At 44.2% G+C, this 19,567-nt stretch overlaps 1 protein-coding gene across 1 annotated transcript in view; it reads left to right on the top strand.

Annotated features, from left to right (window-relative positions):
* The window catches only part of LOC124606608 (solute carrier family 22 member 1-like), a 122,416-nt gene that overhangs the window by 50,978 nt on the left and 51,871 nt on the right, over positions 1-19,567 (top strand). Inside the window, exons 3-4 of the mRNA XM_047138593.1 lie at positions 5,052-5,294; positions 18,909-19,120. Coding sequence (XP_046994549.1) covers positions 5,052-5,294; positions 18,909-19,120 — 455 coding nt within the window. The remainder of the gene's footprint in view (positions 1-5,051; positions 5,295-18,908; positions 19,121-19,567) is intronic.

Below are 19,567 nucleotides of genomic sequence, written 5' to 3'. Positions count from 1 at the left end.
TAGGCTCAATAATGTGCCTTAGAGGTGGTTACACAGTGCTTCGTTTACGTCCCTTTGGCCAACTTGGCTGTAGAGTCCTTAGATTTTACTGACTTATCTAGAATGTGATGCTAATTACAGTATACGGCAACATCTGCAAATAAAATTAGTAATTTAGGTAGTTAAGTAACTGGAGATGACAAGTAGTTATTGAAATTGAACACAGTTTATTTTAACAAATCAAGTAGAATTCATTTGCAAATGGCGGTCTTACAGTAGAAGAAATAAGACAGAAAGAGTTTTAACAAGAACAGTCCGTCAGTAAGAGTCACGTATGTGTGCAGTGAAGCTAGCAGCACATCTTATCTGAACAAAGAAAACTACCATACCAAGGAAACATTACACTTGGGCGCTCAGTTTCGAAGTCCGGAAGCGTCATAACTTCAGAAAAATCGGAAATTAAAGGCCCTCACTTAATTCTGCACTCACAGAAAATCGGTAATAAAACGGTCAAACAATATCTATTCAATTTCTCTTTAGCACCTCTAGTTAGCAGCCAATTGCTTTAAAAAGAGTTTTGTTCACAGCAGCACATCGCGACTCTGCAAAATGTAATGGTTCAGGTCGCTTCAGTGTCTTGACACCTATGTAGAGTTTTCGCAGTCAGACTACACGCATCACCCGTCAATGATGAATTAACTTAAGAGTTCAACACATGGCATAAAACTTGGTCTTTCACACACGGAGCGGCCGATACGTCGCACAAAAGCTGTCTCCAGCAATGCCTATCCTGAACTCATTACCCAGGCCGGGACCACAGCTGAGGCCCAAAAGACCCCGCGCCACTGACGCATCTCCATTACAGAGTGTGCTGACGTCACGCTTCTCTGTTCCTTACAACGAAAATTGCTTTTATGGCGATCATTCAAATATGGCAAATAAAACATGTGGTTGTTTGCCGCCTTGTTACTGCCAAATTCATATTGAAACCTTTTGCAACACTGGTTGACACAATGAAAACATGTGTTTAAAATTAACGTAAAAGTTAAGGGGACAGTTATTCCGAAACGCCCTAATCATTATAGGCTATTCCTTCTGTAATTGTTCTTGGCAGTCTGCGAGTATACTGCTGTCACATTCTGACATCAACCTGATGCGTGTACAGCCCGCATCTCTGTAATATGCGAAATAAGAAACCTCCAAGTTTTAATACATCAACAAGTCTCGACTTGTCTGGGACCTTAATGTAAGGAGATTCACACAACTCAGCCCAGCCCCGCCCCTTTACATAATCATGTCGTCACTTCCGATTATACCATTTAGATTCAGAACAAGTCTTGACTCTTCTCAGACCTTGCTGACTAAGAATACATACACGTATAGCAAAGGGGGCCAGAGGGGGACGAAGGGGTCGAGTAGAGAGGCAGCGAGTTTCAAGACCCCTATCCCTCCGGTTCCTGGAATCACGGTTGTTGTTGTTGTGGTCTTCAGTCCTGAGACTGGTTTGATGCAGCTCTCCACGCTACTCTATCCTGTGCAAGCTTCTTCATCTCCCAGTACCTTCTGCAGCCTACATCCTTCTAAATCTGCTTAGTGTATTCATCTCTTGGTCACCCTCTACGATTTTTACCCTTCATGCTGCCCTCCAGTACTAAATTGGTGATCCCTTGATGCCTCAGAACATGTCCTACCAACCGATCCCTTCTTCTTGTCAAGTTGTGCCAAAAACTTCTCTTCTCCCCAATCCTATTCAATACCTCCTCATTAGTTATGTGATCTACCCATCTAATCTTCAGCATTCTTCTGTAGCCCCACATTTCGAAAGCTTCTATTCTCTTCTTGTCTAAACTATTTATCGTCCATGTTTCACTTCCAGATATGGCTACACTCCATACAAATACATTGAGAAACGACTTCCTGACACTTAAATCTATACTCGATGTTAACAAATTTCTCTTCTTCAGAAACGATTTCCTTGCCATTGCCAGTCTACATTTTATATCCTCTCTACTTCGACCATCATCAGTTATTTTGCTCCCCAAATAGCAAAACTCCTTTACTACTTTAAGTGTCTCATTCCCTAATCTAATTCCCTCAGCATCACCCCACTTAATTCGACTACATTCCATTATCCTCGTTTTGCTTTTGTTGATGTTCATCTTATACCCTCCTTTCAAGACACTGTCCATTCCGTTCAACTGCTCTTCCAAGTCCTTTGCTGTCTCTGACAGAGTTACAATGTCATCGGCGAACCTCAAAGTTTTTATTTCTTCTTCATGGATTTTAGTTCCTACCCCGAACTTTTCTATTGTTTCCTTTACTGCTTGCTCAATATACAAATTGAATAGCATCGGGGAGAGGCTACAACCCTGTCTCACTCCCTTCCAAACCACTGCTTCCCTTTCATATCCCTCGACTCTTATAACTGCCATCTGGTTTCTGTACAAATTGTAAATAGCCTTTCGCTCCCTGTATTTTACCCCTGCCACCTTCAGAATTTTAAAGAGAGTATTCCAGTCAACATTGTCAAAAGCTTTCTCTAAGTCTACAAATGCTAGAAACGTAGGTTTGCCCTTCCTTAGTATTGCCTCACGTGTTCCAACATTTCTACGGAATCCAAACTGATCTTGCCCGAGGTCGGCTTCTACCAGTTTTTCCATTCGTCTGTAAAGAATTCGCGTTAGTATTTTTCAGCTGTAACTTATTAAAGTGATAGTTCGGTAATTTTCACATTTGTCAACACCTACTTTCTTTGGGATTGGAATTATTATATTCTTCTTGAAGTCTGAGGGTATTCCCCTGTTCATACATCTTGCTCACCAGATGGTAGAGTTTTGTCAGGACTGGGTCTCCCAAGGCTGTCAGTAGTTCTAATGGAATGTTGTCTACCCCCAGGGCCTTGTTTCGACTTAAGTCTTTCAGTGCTCTGTCAAACTCTTCATGCAGTATCGTATCTCCCATTTAATCTTCATCTACATCCTCTTCCATTCCCATAATATTGTCCTCAAGAACATCGCCCCTGTATAGACCCTCTATATACTCCTTCCACCTTTCTGCTTTCCCTTCTTTGCTTAGAACTGGGTTTCCATCTGAGTTCTTCATATTCATGCAGGTTTTTCTCTTTTCTGCAAAGGTCTCTTTAATTTTCCTGTAGGTAGTATCTATCTTACCCCTCATGAGATAAGCCTCTATGTCCTTACTGCAGAAACTAAACTTGGCAGTGTAGTTTCAGCTCTCTGAGACTGCAGACGTGTGTGCAAGTTGTGCTTGCGTGAGTGTGTGTGTGTGCGTGTGTGTATGTGTATCTAGTGCTGACAAAGACCTTAATGGCCGAAAGCTATGACTGTATAAATCATTTAATTGTGCCTATCGCGACTCAGCATCTCCTCTATATAGTGAGCAGTAACTTTCCTTTTCTCGTATTGTTACATTCCATCCTGGATTTTCCATTGTCTGAAATCATGTTGTCATAATTTTAATGATCAGGGTCCCAATGTTTCAGGACAATGCGAGACCTCACACTGCAGTTATCACCATAAACACTTTGAGAAATGTACGAATCTCTGAATAGTTTGACCAGTCCTCTGATTTGTCAGCTACAGGGAACACGACGGGATGACGTATACTTCCTACGGGCTTCTAGCCAGCAACTTTTGTGACTGACCCACCATGTGTTTCAGGCATGACAAGAGGTTCCCCAAGGCCACATTAGGAGGCTGTTTGCTTCCACAACACGAAAAACACAAGTGTGTCTTGGGGCCCACGGGTGTCACACCTCATACTGATGTTGTTAATTTACACTATTTCCAGAAGGAATAAAAGTTTAATCATTTAACAACTCGTCATGTGATGAACATCTCCACAGTCTCATATACATCGGAATGGTGCTTCATGACGTAACATTTCCCTTCTAGGTCAGTATATGAAATACTTTTGTTTTCTCCGGTAATGCCTATTGGAACTTTTATAAGACATCTGTCAGCATACTGAGTCATAAATTTCATGTCGTCCAGTAGATACCTACATCGGTGCAGAAGAAACGATGCTGCTGCCACTGCTAAGGAACTATTCGTCGTGGCGTGTTCGTCCATTATTATATTTCGACTTCTGGTTAGGTGCTTGCGCTGCAACAAATTTGAACTTGCTCCACCAACTCAGTCACAATGGAAAGGCCATTTACTGCAGGCATGTTCTTAAGCTCCCCTGAAAATATCGTGTACGAGGGCTGAAAGAAAAAAATAATCAAGGCTAATATTAAGACTTTGTGTACTTAGAAAATACGTTCAGTTGCTTGTGTTGTGGATTGGCAAGAGAGCCAACCCGGTGTGAGAGGAAGCCGAAAGGCACGCGTTTTAGCTCACGCAGGCTGGCGTGAGGTCTGGAACAGGTCAAGGAAATTAGACTAGCAAAAAAGGACGTAGCTGTGGAATACTTAACTTTAATCCATAAATGGTGAACATCGCTCTTGACGGTACATGTTTTACAGCATCAATAGTAACTGGTAATGGCGCCTTGCTAGGTCGTAGCAAATGACGTAGCTGAAGGCCATGCTAAGTATCGTCTCGGCAAATGAGAGCGTATTTTGTCAGTGAACCATCGCTAGCAAAGTCGGCTGTACAACTGGGGCGAGTGCTAGGAAATCTCTCTCTAGACCTGCCGTGTGGCGGCACTCGGTCTGCAATCACTGATAGTGGCGACACGCGGGTCCGACGTATACTAACGGACCGCGGCCGATTTAAAGGCTACCACTTAGCAAGTGTGGTGTCTGGCGGTGACACCACAGCTTGTGGCTGCCCAAGCTAGTACCTATCTCCGCCCACATACATTGACATTTTCGCATGTGCCACTGTTCAAAACATTTGTGCATTTCACAGCGTATAGAGACAATTCAAGGTCACAAAACAGTCGCGTGTTAATATTACACTACAAAAAGTTCTCCAGTAATATCAAGAGTGTCTTTTCTTGTCTGGATCTAATTATTTCCGATATTTCGTTTTACACGGTTTTCGCGTCATTTGAGTAAGCAGTGAGCTCCTCTTTTGTGCCCTACCGCTATTTCCTGCTTGTTACAGGGAAGGGGCCTCGTTCAGCAAGTGCCTGATGTACAACCAGAGCGATGTGACGGACTCCGGCGGCAGCAGGGAACCTGTGAAGTGCCAGCACGGCTGGGAGTACGACGACACCTGGTTCTCCCTGACGGTGACGTCACAGATGAACTGGGTCTGCGACAACCGGCAGGCCGTCAACGACGTCTTGTCCTACTCACAGGTTATTGGAGTGGGCCTGGGGTTACTGTTTGGCTACATAGGCGACATGTGCGTAGCTATTTTTTTATTGCTGGTTTCACCCATCATGAATCACTTAATAATTTTGATTAATTCACGAAAAGACACACTGGTTATTTTTAGTAAATAAGAAGTTGAGCTATTTTTAGAAGTTTTGATTGGTTTTTCAATAACGACAAATACGTGGTATATTCTTCACAATTCGCTACCGTTTCAATCACTATAATAAGAGTACATTATCATTATCGTCGACGTGTTCCTATATGTCACACGCACTACATTGCATTTCCAAATTGTGTCTTTTTCTGCTGGCACTGTGGTGAAGTCAGTTACTTGTTAATGCACCATGGATTTTTTTCAGTAGTACTAGACATTTATGTTAATAAATAAAGAAAAGCAAAAGATAATCTTATTCGTACATAGAAGCCAAAGCTACTTAAGGGTTTAGTTGCATAAGGATTTTACTGCGCTTTTTTGTGTCCACACACACACACACACACACACACACACACACACACACACACACACAGCTATCGTTCACACTTTTCTATGATAATACTAAGTTGAGCTCAAGAAGCTGAAAGTAGATTAATATTACACATCATTGACCTAAGATTTAAGATATTTCAGTACCATGTATTGCATTGTGACAGTGTGTTATAGAATCAATTTTTTACTATTAATTTACAGGACATATATACAGGCATTTCGGTTGCACAAAATTTTGTCAGATGACCATGGTTTCGATTGCAGTAGGGCAATCTCCATCAGAATAGAAAGTTACATGGAATACATGTAATCACACCATGGTTTAAAACGTCTGAGCAAAAGTGCTCTCGCCAAACAGAAACCATGGTGTGATTGCATGTATTCCATGTAACTTTTTTTCTGATGAAAAATCAAAATCGTGGTCAGTTGACAAAATTTTGTGCAACCGTAGTGGGTGTATATACGTCCTGTAATTAAATAGCTTATACACTCCTGGAAATTGAAATAAGAACACCGTGAATTCATTGTCCCAGGAAGGGGAAACTTTATTGACACATTCCTGGGGTCAGATACATCACATGATCACACTGACAGAACCACAGGCACATAGACACAGGCAACAGAGCATGCACAATGTCGGCACTAGTACAGTGTATATCCACCTTTCGCAGCAATGCAGGCTGCTATTCTCCCATGGAGACGATCGTAGGGATGCTGGATGTAGTCCTGTGGAACGGCTTGCCATGCCATTTCCACCTGGCGCCTCAGTTGGACCAGCGTTCGTGCTGGACGTGCAGACCGCGTGAGACGACGCTTCATCCAGTCCCAAACATGCTCAATGGGGGACAGATCCGGAGATCTTGCTGGCCAGGGTAGTTGACTTACACCTTCTAGAGCACGTTGGGTGGCACGGGATACATGCGGACGTGCATTGTCCTGTTGGAACAGCAAGTTCCCTTGCCGGTCTAGGAATGGTAGAACGATGGGTTCGATGACGGTTTGGATGTACTGTGCACTATTCAGTGTCCCCTCGACGATCACCAGTGGTGTACGGCCAGTGTAGGAGATCGCTCCCCACACCATGATGCCGGGTGTTGGCCCTGTGTGCCTCGGTCGTATGCAGTCCTGATTGTGGCGCTCACCTGCACGGCGCCAAACACGCATACGACCATCATTGGCACCAAGGCAGAAAAGACTCTCATCGCTGAAGACGACACGTCTCCATTCGTCCCTCCATTCACGCCTGTCGCGACACCACTGGAGGCGGGCTGCACGATGTTGGGGCGTGAGCGGAAGACGGCCTAACGGTGTGCGGGACTGTAGCCCAGCTTCATGGAGACGGTTGCGAATGGTCCTCGCCGATACCCCAGGAGCAACAGTGTCCCTAATTTGCTGGGAAGTGGCGGTGCGGTCCCCTACGGCACTGCGTAGGATCCTACGGTCTTGGCGTGCATCCGTGCGTCGCTGCGGTCCGGTCCCAGGTCGACGGGCACGTGCACCTTCCGCCGACCACTGGCGACAACATCGATGTACTGTGGAGACCTCACGCCCCACGTGTTGAGCAATTCGGCGGTACGTCCACCCGGCCTCCCGCATGCCCACTATATGCCCTCGCTCAAAGTCCGTCAACTGCACACACGGTTCACGTCCACGCTGTCGCGGCATGCTACCAGTGTTAAAGACTGCGATGGAGCTCCGTATGCCACGGCAAACTGGCTGACACTGACGGCGGCGGTGCACAAATGCTGCGCAGCTAGCGCCATTCGACGGCCAACACCGCGGTTCCTGGTGTGTCCGCTGTGCCGTGCGTGTGATCATTGCTTGTACAGCCCTCTCGCAGTGTCCGGAGCAAGTATGGTGGGTCTGACACACCGATGTCAGTGTGTTCTTTTTTCCATTTCCAGGAGTGTAGTTGCTGGATCACAGCCAACGAAATGTTTTGCTATTAGTTTTTTCTACCAATCCATACTCTGTTCTATAAGGAAATATAATATATAGGATAATTATGTAAGATGTATTTGTAAATTTATGGTTTTAGTTCTCCACTTATTTGCCTTGGGCTGTCTATAACACATATTTATTCCCAGGTTGAAAGGGTTATTTTGAGTTTTCGATTCATTTTTTCCTGCTATATGTAAATAAAGTTTGTTCGTGTTCTGTAATCATAACCAGAAGTTTAGGGCAGTACCAACTGACGATTTCTTAATGTGGATAAAAATTTGTTTGATGTGCTCCATTAGTTCTTAGAAACTAAATCCTTAAAAAGATTTTTATGGTATAACCAGCTACTGTTTTTGCTTTTACTCTGATGTCCCTTGGATTGATGGAGTTTAAGAGACCAAACTACGAGGTTATCAGTCGCTCCATCGTATGTGTGTCAAGCCGGGTGGTTCCTCAGAGAGGAAGGACACAGAAGACAAATCCTGATGGACCCATTGTAACTGAGAATCAATAAAATTTAGATGTACATGCAAGTAGAAGTTAGTGAAGTGTAGATAGGAGAAAGTGGGTGTACTGCTCCGCCCAGACAGCAGTTGGAGGCCCCCAAAACATGTTATGTAGTGGGAGATGCACCCTCTGCATGCGATTGGCTTTTACTCTCACTCTATTATCACAACAGAAACTAGCAACACAGACAAGTTTATAAAACCTCAGGAAAGACAACAGCGACGACGAGATAGTAAACCAACGACATACGAGTAAAAGAGTAAGAACTTGAAATGTGCGAAAGCCAAAAGCCAGGCTGGACCTCCGACAAAGGGCAGCCACGTACCCCCTGGGTCGGAGCAGGCTACAGGGAATCCCTCCAACCCCTCAAGAGACTGACGAGGCCATTATGCCCTCCCTCACAGAGACGAGTAGAAACCACCTTCACTGCTAAAATTTAAAACCAGATCAGCGACTCTGACGCCATCCGCTAGCACCAGAGGCAGTGTATCTACAACTTTAGGGTTACACTGTGTCTGTGTGTGTGTGTGTGTGGGGGGGGGGGAGGGGGCAGATTAGGGCATTCCAGTAGGATGTAGGCACTCAGCACCCATCAGATTGGCACCACACTGACAGTGGGGGTGGATCCTCACGCCATAGGCTGTGGCCTTGGGTGAACCAAGCGTAGCCAATGTGAAGCTCACAGAGAATGGCAGATTCTCCGTGAGAAGCACGAAGGGAAGACTGCCACATGGCCGTGGTCGCCTTTATTTCTCGCAGTCTTTTAGAAGAAAGCAGGGCGCACCAATCAGTGTTCAACTGGTGGTGGGGAGTCGAGCACAGGCCCAGTTCCGGCACCCTCAACTCCAAAGTCGTCATCCTGATAGCTAACTTAGCCAACAGGTCAGCATCTTCGTCCACCGGGATCCCTGATGTGACCTGGGATCCAGTCAAAGACGGTCGATCGTCCGTCTTGATTAAGGTCAGAAAGGGGATATGAACAATCACGACCAGTGGGTGTCGAGGGCAGCACTGGTCGATAGCCTGATGACAAGGTTCCAGAGGCTACAAATATTGCAATTACTACCATATTTGTTGTTCATTTCACTTCAGGTGATAATTTTAAACCTTTAAATTTTAGTTGTTACACAGTCCATGAAATTATCACCTAATTTTAATTTAACGGTGTTAATACGATATTAATACACACTTGTGAGATTCGGTCGCTCAGTGGTTAAGAGCCATACTACTGACCTAAAGGGCATGGGTTTGGCACCTGGTCAGTCCTACAATATTTATCTGATTCTTTTCACTTTTGGGAGTGATTTGCATTTACAAAATACGCATAATTGCGCCGTGGTTCGAGGGTTCACATTGAGCTGTAGGTACCACTGCAGCTTACTGGGTAAGTCAGGTGTATGGCCGGGGGAAGCTAACAAGATATGTGCAAGTGGGTGTGACACATATATGCGCCCATGATTCGCTCGCTGTCACTGCATTCGACAGATACATCTATCTACGACATTCTGTGGCTTTTAGCTAATGGATTAACGGGAATGATAAGTTTCATGCCGATAATTATAAAGTGAGGTGATAAAAGTTATGGGATAGCCCCTAAAAACAATTCGGACATCCTTTTGCCCCGTGTAGTGGGGCATCTCGACACGGCACGGATTCAACAAGTTGTTGGAAGTCTCCTGGAGCTGCACTGCCTCTATAGACATCCATAACTGCCAAAGCGTTGCCGGTGAAGCATTCTGTGCACGCAGTGACCTCTGGACTAAGCCCCATAAATGTTCGATAGGATTCATGTCGGGCGACCTGGCTGTCCATATCATTCACTCGAATTGTCCAGAATGTTCTGCAAAGCAGTCTCGAACAATTTTGGCCCGCTGACATGGCTCATTGTCATCTATAAAAATTCCATCTTTGTGTCCAAGTTGCCGAACATAACCATTTCCAGTCAGTGTTCAGTTGGATCAGCAGATTCTGTCTGTTCCATGCAGACACAGCCCACACCATTATGGAGTCGCCGGCCGCGGTGGTCTAGCGGTTCTAGGCGCTCAGTCCGGAACCGCGCGACTGCTACGGTCGCAGGTTCGAATCCTGCCTCGGGCATGGATGTGTGTGATGTCCTTAGGTTAGTTAGGTTTAAGTAGTTCTATGTTCTAGGGGACATATGACCACAGATGTTGAGTCCCATAGTGCTCAGAGCCATTTGAACCATTTTTCTAGGCAGAACCACCATGCCGCGTTCAAATTCTGTTAATTCCCGTTGTACGGCTGTAATCCGTTCGGAAACCTTTTCACATGCATCACCCGAGTGCAAATGACAGCTCCGGCGATGTACTGACCTCTCATACGTTGTGTACGCCATATTATTTCCATATCTACATGTGCATATCGCTATCCCAATACTTTTGTCATCTCAGTGTAACGCTATTGGTTAATGGCAAAAGATAAAGAAGAAGGAGAAGTAGAGAGATAACCCATCACGGGTTGAACCTACAGTGATGAGCCAACAGTTACGACCACCATCCACCACGACACTGAATGCTGCCTTGAGGCGATGCCGACACTAGAAGCTGTAACGAGAGCACAAAGGAACTTCAGAAAATAAATTACGCATGTCGCCTCACAATAAGTCCATTGTGCAACAAGAGTGTCACAAAGTCGGCAGAGCCGCGAGGGATAGCCGCGTGGTCTTAGGCGCTTTGCCACGGTTCGCGCGTCTTCCCCCATCGGTGGTTCGAGTCCTCTCTCGGGCATGGATGTGTGTGTTTATCACCGTATAAGTGTATATGTATGTGTGTGGGTGTGGGGGCGCTTTATCACGGGATAATTATATATTTTTATTTTTATAATTATGTTTTATGATTTTGGTTGGGGTAGCTTTAAATATTGTGGGCTAGCATGAGACTTTTTGTTAACTTACACCGCGATAACACTCGTACGGACATCAGCTGCACCGAAGTACGTACGATATAATATTTTTTAAACACAACGCGCAATTCACCGCCTTCTAATAAATAATTTGCGTGAGCGTTGTTATTTAGAAAAGAAAATTTGCGTATTTTTACGCAAACTGTAATTATTAACATGGGTCTCAGGGGCTACTAGTTATTTATATACCAAACTACACAAAGATTAACTGAGATATTGCGGAATGTAATGATTTTCAATATTTCTTGTTCATTATTTGCAAGGCGAAACTGGAGAGAATCTCATCTGCCGTTAGGCGGCCAAAATGAAACATACTGAACTCATTCAGTACTGTGAACTTTAGTAAATGAAATCTATCGCTACTGTCTCTAACTTTGAAATTAATGAAACATCAAAATTGAGAAGTATCTCGCATTTACATTTAATAACATGAATCGTCAGCGTAGTGGCCGACTAAATCCTGCTAGGGGAGATGAGCTCCCTGCACTACGAAGTTCTGTAAAAATGTCGTTAATTATAATTAATGGTTGCGCTCTTGAGAGGTTACAACTAAGTCCATAATACACTCTTTCAAAAATACAGATAAAACTTACGTTAATTGCCAAACAGCACTACAATGGCGGTCTACCGCTACACGAAACAAAGCAGGAGAGCTGGTTCAATCAAAGCATTGTCTCTGATCTTCATGGCCTATATTGCACAGAGATTATACTAAAAAACTGTGTTTTGTTAATTGCATCGATATTTGTGTTTTGATAATTATAACTTACGTTCTTTACTATTTGTTATACATCGCGCAGACGTACTTAGTCTTTAGATAATTTATGTTTCACTCGTCTCATAACAAAAACTTGTTTTCCCTTTCTCCAAATGTCTATTAATGTGACGTACCGTCACATGTTGTCCTTAGCGTAAGTTAGTTTAAGTTAGGTTAAGTAGGGCGTAAGCCTAGGGACCGATGACCTCAGTAGTTTGGTCCCATGGGAACTTACCACAAATTTCCAAAAAAACATAGTCAGTTGAGAGTTCCGGGTTTCCTGTAGACAGAGTTGTGCTGCAGTACGGGTAACCGATGCATCTCAGTGTACGATGGAACTGAAGCGACATCTAGAGATGTTCTCCAAAGTTCAAGTACATGGAAAAGAACGAATCTTGTGCACAAAAGGCCTAAATTGCATACAGATTCACTGTGAAATTCTGGCGCTATATGGACCACAAGCAATGTCTCGCCCAGAAGCAAGGAAATGCCGCAAAAAATTTGACCAATGCCGCGCAGACATGAGCGATGCTGACCGAGAAGTCCAGATCTTTCCATCTTTTCAGCAAGCTGAAAAGACGTCGGGGGGGGGGGGGGGAGATTTTTCAACTGAGAGAACTTTCACATAGTGATTCCTGAATGACTGCAGGACCAAGGAGCGGATTTCTATCGTCAAGGAACTGAACGATTGGTAAAATGTTCCGACGGTTGTTGTGCAGAGATTTGTTAACTATGCGGAAAAATACTGTCATTTATCTGAGTCACTTTGAAGTGTAGTGCAGCATTCAACAAAAGCTACTTGACCTGCGGAAATAATGCGTAACTTACGTTTCGAGTCCCCTCGTACATACACTGACTTGAAAGAAGACGTGGGCGTACGTCATGTACACATACAGGTGGCGGTAGTATCGCATAGACTGGGTATAAAAGGTCAAAACATTGACGAAGCTGCCATTTGTACAGAGATGATAGTGTGAAAAATTATCCGCTGTGGTTATGGACGCACGACGAGAATTAACAGACTTTAAACGCGGAATGGTAGTTGGGAATAGACGCATGGGTCATTCCATTATGGAAATCGTTAGGGATTAAAATATTCCGAGATACACAGCGCCAAGAGTGCGCCGGGAATGCCAAATTTCAGGCATTACCTCTCACCAAGGACAACATAGTGGCCGATGGCCTTCACTTCACGACCGAGAGCAGCGGCGTTTGCGTAGAGCTGTCAATGCTAACAGACAAGCAACACTGCGTGACATAATCGCAGAAATCAGTGTGGGACGTACGACGAGCGCAACCGTTGAGACAGTGCGGTGAAATTTGGCGTTAATGGGTCAAGACAGCAGACGACTGACGCGAGTGCCTTTGTTAGCATCACGACATCGCCTTCAGCGTCTCTCGTGGGGTGGTCACATTATCGGTTGGACCGTAGGCGACTGGGAAACCTTGGCCTGGTGAGATGGGTCCTGATCTCAGGTGGTAAATGGTGATGTTAGGGTTGAGTGTGAGCAGACCCAACGAAGCCACACACCCAACTTGTCAACAATGCACTTTCCAAGATGGTGGTGGCCTCACATTTGTATGAGTTGTGTTTACATGGAATGGACTGTGTCCTCTGATCCAACTGAACCGGCCATTGATTGGATATGGTTGCGTTCAGCTTCTTGGAGACTATTTGCAGCCTTTCATGTACTTCATGTTCCGAAACAACGATGGAATTTTTACGGATCACAATGCGCCATGTTACTGGGCCACAATTGTTCTCGATTGGTTTGAAGAACATTGCAGACAATTCGAGCGACTTCTCCACCCAGATCGCCGGACATGAACCCCATGGAACTTTTATGGGACATAATCGTGAGGTCAGTTTGTGCACAAAATCCTGCACCGGCAACACTTTCGCAGTTATGGATATATATATAGTGCCAGCATGGCTCAGTATTTCTACTGTTGATTTCCAACGACTTTTTGAGTAAATACCACGCCGAGTTGCTGCGCTCCACTGGGGAAAAGCATGTCTGACATGATATTAGGAGGTATCCCACGACACTTGTCACCTCAGTGTAAGTGGGGCGCAAATAGGGAAATCCACTGACATACGTGGCTCAGCAAAGTGCAGACTGTTATGACACTACACCTGGGAACGAGCATCTTGGAAACGGTGTAGCTGGTCAGCTGTTCACGTGCTACTGTCATGAGTATCTACGGAAAATGAATGAACGACTGTGGAGCCGCGAGCAGGCGACAAGCTTTCGAATGTCTGTACCTTATCACAGAACAAGGAGGTCAGAAGCTTGTGTCCACAGCTCGTGGTCTCGCGGTCGCGTTATCGCTTCCCGAGCACGGGGTCCCGGGTTCGATTCCTGTCAGGGATTTTCACCTGCCTCTAGATGACTGGGTGTTTGTATTGTCCTCATCATTTCATCCTCATTCATGAAAGCGGTGAGATTGGGCTGAGCAAAGGTTGGGAATTTGTACAGGCGCAGTTGAGCGCCCCACAAACCAAAAAACATCATCATCAGAAGCTTGCCCCTGAAAAAGAATGGGCTGCGATCTGCGGGATATCTGAAGACAGAGTACAATGGTGGTACAGACACAAGGTTTTGGAGCATACCATGTAGCGCACGTGGTTGAACATGGATTCTCTGTAGCAGGTGACGTCTATGTGTTCCCAAGTTACTCCACCAACATCCTCAACATTCCGTCCCATGGATGCAGGCTGGTGGAAGCAGTATTACGCTAAAGTGGACACTGATCTGAGTTTTCATGGGTCCTGTGGCACTGTCGAAGGTATCATGACAGATGTGGATTGCATGTTTAGTGCTGTGGACCACCAATATCCCTTCTCGCTTAATGTATTCCCAGACGGCAACGACATCTTCTACCGGGATAACTGTCTGTGTTACAAGGCCAGAATCGTACTGCAGTGGTTTGAGAAGCATGATTGTGAACTCATTTTGAGCATGAGCTCGATGGAACATATTTGGGATGTTGTTGTTGTTGTGGTCTTCAGTCCTGAGACTGGTTTGATGCAGCTCTCCATGCTACTCTATCCTGTGCAAGCTTTTTCATCTCCCAGTACCTACTGCAACCTACATCCTTCTGAATCTGCTTAGTGTATTCATCTCTTGGTCTCCCTCTACGATTTTTACCCTCCACGCTGCCCTCCAATACTAAATTTGGGATGCTATCGGGCAAATCCATGACATGCACAATCGCTGATGTATGAGCTCCAAAGGGAGATCAAGACACTATTAAAAAGCTGGTCATAATGCTTTGGCCCATCAGTGCAATTACAGGTGTAAGCTCCACTGGGTATTCTGCGTATTTTTGTTGAAATGAAATGAAATGTGCGTGTAGCACCGGTGGCCAGAAATCCCATTCTGGGAAGGTATGGCCACCAGATGCAAGTATTTGTTTTTATTCGACGCCACTTCCGCATCGATGATGATGAAATAATTTTGAGGGCAACCCACGAGCACCCAGTGTCCTGTGCAGAAAATCCCCGACCCGGCCAGGAATCGAATACAGAGCCTCTTGATCGAGAGTCAGCATTGCGAAGCACGAGACCATGAGCTGCTGACTGTATTGTTGAACACGGGCAGCGAAGAAACGGAATAGACTGACGAAGGTGAAAAATTGAATTATTTTCTCATCAACAGTGTCTACTTTATGAAACGGGTCGCATGCCTCATCTCCTGAACAATTTCAGCTCTTCTTCATTCATGTTTCGCCTCGTGCATGGCGTTTTGTAACTAAATTTAACACATTCAGCACTGATAACTCTGCTCTTCGACTGCGTAGATGAACTGGCGACTATATTGTAAATTTAAAGAATAATTACACATTAATGAAGCATCTCATAGGTACATATATATACATCATTTTAAACCCCATACATTACAGTTTAGGAAAATATGCTTGCTTTTATATACAGGGTGTCCCATTTATCTTGACCATCCTAAATAACTGTTTGTCCAGATGCAAATTACAAAATGTTTGAAGCAAATGTTCTTTAGCCGTCAGGGAGACATCAATCGGCATGATTGCCTTTGTTGTAGCTTTGTTTTTTTACAAAGATATGAACAACGATATGACTTTTTTAAACGATACCCTGTATTTTTTATTCGGTAATTCAATTCTCCTCCTAAAGACGTATTCAAAAATGTATCACAGTGTACCATTCACTGAAACACAACGTTATTAATCACATAACACAACACTGACTTTGAGCCTGGGGTCACAAACTCGTCCACTTGCTAGAATTGTCAGAAAACAAGGGAAAACCAAGTAAAAACATAACACAAAATTGACTTTGACTCTCCTGTACCATTGCCCAGGAGTAGAACATTCAAAGGTGCTCAAAGTGGTGACCCTGGACACTGATACACTGGTGCACTCGTCGAATGAAAGAATTATTTACTGCTTCTAGTGTTGCCAGCTGAAGAGAACTACAAGCAAGCATGATACATTCCTGCATGTCCTCTGAAGTTGTTGGAATATCGCAATAGACAACGTCCTAAATGCATCCCCAAAGAAAAAAGTCCAGAGGGATTAAATCAGGAGACCTAGCAGACCAAGCAACTGTTCCTCGTCGACCAATCCATCTGGCAGGATACCTTCGGTTCAGAACACGACGTGCACGCAAGGCATTATGTTCATCTGAGGAAGCTGCCACACACTGTGCCGTTTAGACTACCATTGATGAAATAAGGGCCAATAATTGTAGTACCGAGCATCCCACACCAGACGTTAATTCACCATCGATGCTGATGTTCCACCTGTCTAAGCCATCGTGGGTTGTCGCTGGACCAATAATGCATGTCTCTTGTGTTTATCTGTCCTTTGTTTGAGAAAGAACATTCATCGGTAAATAGAACATTGGGGAAGAAGTTGGGGTTGACCAGGATTTGCTGCTGTGCCCACTGACAGAACTGTACGCGATTCTGGAAATCATTCCCATGCAATTCTTGATGTAGGTGGGCATGGTAAGGATGGAACCGGTGACGTGTAAGAATACGATGTACACTGGTTTTAGGAATGCCAATCTCGTGTTCAAGCTGTCGTGTGCTCACATGTGGATTCATAGCAACGGAAGCGAGAACAGTAACTTCGGCAGCTTCGTCTGTGCGAGTGCTACAACGATTGCGCTGTCGTGGGGTGAAACTTCCCATTTCCTGAAGCGTTGCAACAAGAGGAGAAAACATCCACCGGGAAGGCGTTTTCTTGTCAGGATATCGCTCTGTACAGTTCACTGCCTGCGTAGCATTTGGCCTACCTTCAGCAACTACAAAAAAGAAACATCTGTCGATGCAGTTTGTAGGAAGGACAGCCTTTACTGTATGCCTACTCTACACAACAGTATTTCAAAAGGACTACACTACTGTACTAAATGTACCCGTACATAAGAAAACAGTATTGCAATTACTGTTCTGCTATCTTACATTCCCCACAGATGAGTAGCATTTTTTCCTTCTCTTCGTTGGTGTACATTCTACTCACACTACTCTCCAACCAACGATGGTTGACGGAATGACGGGTGTGCATTCTACTTATGTTTACATTTGTCCTCTGTCAACGTCAGCACGTGGGTGTGTTCCATTACCTCGAGTACCTGCACTAAGCGCTGGCAGCGTCAACACCAATGTTGTATTATGTAATTAATAACGCTGTGTTTCAGTGAAAGGTACACTGTGATACATTTTTGAATACGTCTTTAGGAGGAGAATTGAATTACCGAATAAAAAATACAGGGTATCATTTAAAAAAGTCAAATCATCGTTCATATCTTTGTAAAAAAACAAAGCTACAACAAAGGCAATCATGCCGATTGATGTCTCCCTGATGGCTGAAGAACATTTGCGTCAAACATTTTGTAATTTTCATCTGCACAAACAGTTGTTTAGGGTGGCCAAGATAAATAGGACACCCTATATGTATATATATATATATATATATGTGTGTGTGTGTGTGTGTGTGTGTTCGCATTAGTACTGATATATTAGGGTTTCCAAGAACACGAAAAAATTCCCCCTCCTCACTCGAAAAAGTTTCACATTAGTTCACAAATAAAAAGAAAAATATAACTTCACAACTGCATATTTACTTTGTACGACAAAAAATTATCTCTTGTAATTCATATGTAATTTACACACGTGGTGGTACATGAAGTTAGACACTGCAGTGTTTGTACCACTATCTGGTTTCTTTCGTTATCCACTTGCCAGTCTCTCTCTTTCCTTTGTCAAAGGAAACTTTACTGATGGGCGTGGCGTTTCCTTTGTTGTTCTGGAAGATGACGACCAAAATTTCTATCTACACTGGTGGCTGGTGTTGCTTCCAATGATGTATGCTAACTTCGTTTTACAAATTCCACTACAGATATCTTCTGCTCGGTAACATCCTTGTACAAAATAAAACCAATCATTCACAGCAGACATTAAGAGAAAGTGAAAGAAAAGCTTTTTTGCCACATCATTGTTTTTCTTGCGAATGGGCAGTAGATGTGAAGCTGAATGACACAGCCTACACTAGTCTTGTCCACGTTAGATTACGATAATGTTTGGCTCTATTGTTCTTGTAAAATATTCTTTTGAACATACAGAATCTCTTTGGTGGTTGCCTAATGTTTTGCAGAGAGTCAATGTATAACACGTTATTTAGCCATTTGAGTCTGGAATATATGCTTGTTTTATTTTTTAAAAAAGGATAAAAACTAACTTACTTTGCTTTGAAGCTCGCTGGCAGGCCCTTTCTGTTCTTCACGAGAGTTCCCACAGGTAGTATCTTCTGATGTTCCTACAATGTGCAGTGCGGCCGAGCGGTTCTAGGCGCTTCAGTCTGGAACCGCGCGACCGCTACGGTCGCAGGTTCGAATCCTGCCTCAGGCATGGATGTGTGTGATGTCCTTAGGTTAGTTAGGTTTAATTAGTTCTAAGTTCTAGGCGACTGATGACCTCGGACGTTAAGTCACATAGTGCTCAGAGCCATTTTGAACCTGCACATGATCATAGGACTTTATCTGCTAGCTGGATCGCCCAGCACCTCGACACGCAGGTTGAGCTGACTCTTGCTGCCGACAGGTACGGCCGACGCCCCCAGCAGCTGCTGTGCCTGTCAGCCCACGTGGTCAGCAGAGTGCTGGTCGTCCTCGCTCCACACGTGCTGCCGCTCTTCATCCTGGCAGTATCACTCGTGTCAGCTGCGGCTGGGCCTTTGACAGAATCTGTCTTGTCTGTTGGTAAGTGCTAGAAAGATAGATTCAGCTTTCACAACAATCTCAGCAACAAGCCAATGCAGTGAAATATTAAACCAGAATTGTAATATGTGACGTCCGGCAGTTATGCAAAACACCGTTTTTTCTCAGTACCCAAACATGTTTCTGCACCACTGTGCCATCATCAGTGGGTTTCCGTTATATTTATTCTGCAATGTGAACACGTTTACTAAATAATTACAAAATTATGTTGATATTTAGTTCTAACACTAGTTCATTTCTTTTTGTTAATACCTTGGTGTGCGTGATTTTTCAGGACCACTTGTGTATTATTTATTACAGGTTGCTTGTCATCTGCAACCAAACGATGTTGATGAGAAATTTTGTTTGGTTGCAGATGACAAGCTACCTGTAATAAATAATACACAAGTGGTCCTGAAAAATCATGCACACCAAGTGTAAAGGTGATTA

Source organism: Schistocerca americana, chromosome 3 (genome assembly GCF_021461395.2).
Source record: "Schistocerca americana isolate TAMUIC-IGC-003095 chromosome 3, iqSchAmer2.1, whole genome shotgun sequence".
NCBI lineage: Eukaryota > Metazoa > Arthropoda > Insecta > Orthoptera > Acrididae > Schistocerca > Schistocerca americana.
Note: the sequence above shows the minus strand (reverse complement) of the source record. Positions and strands in the feature narration are given on the sequence as shown.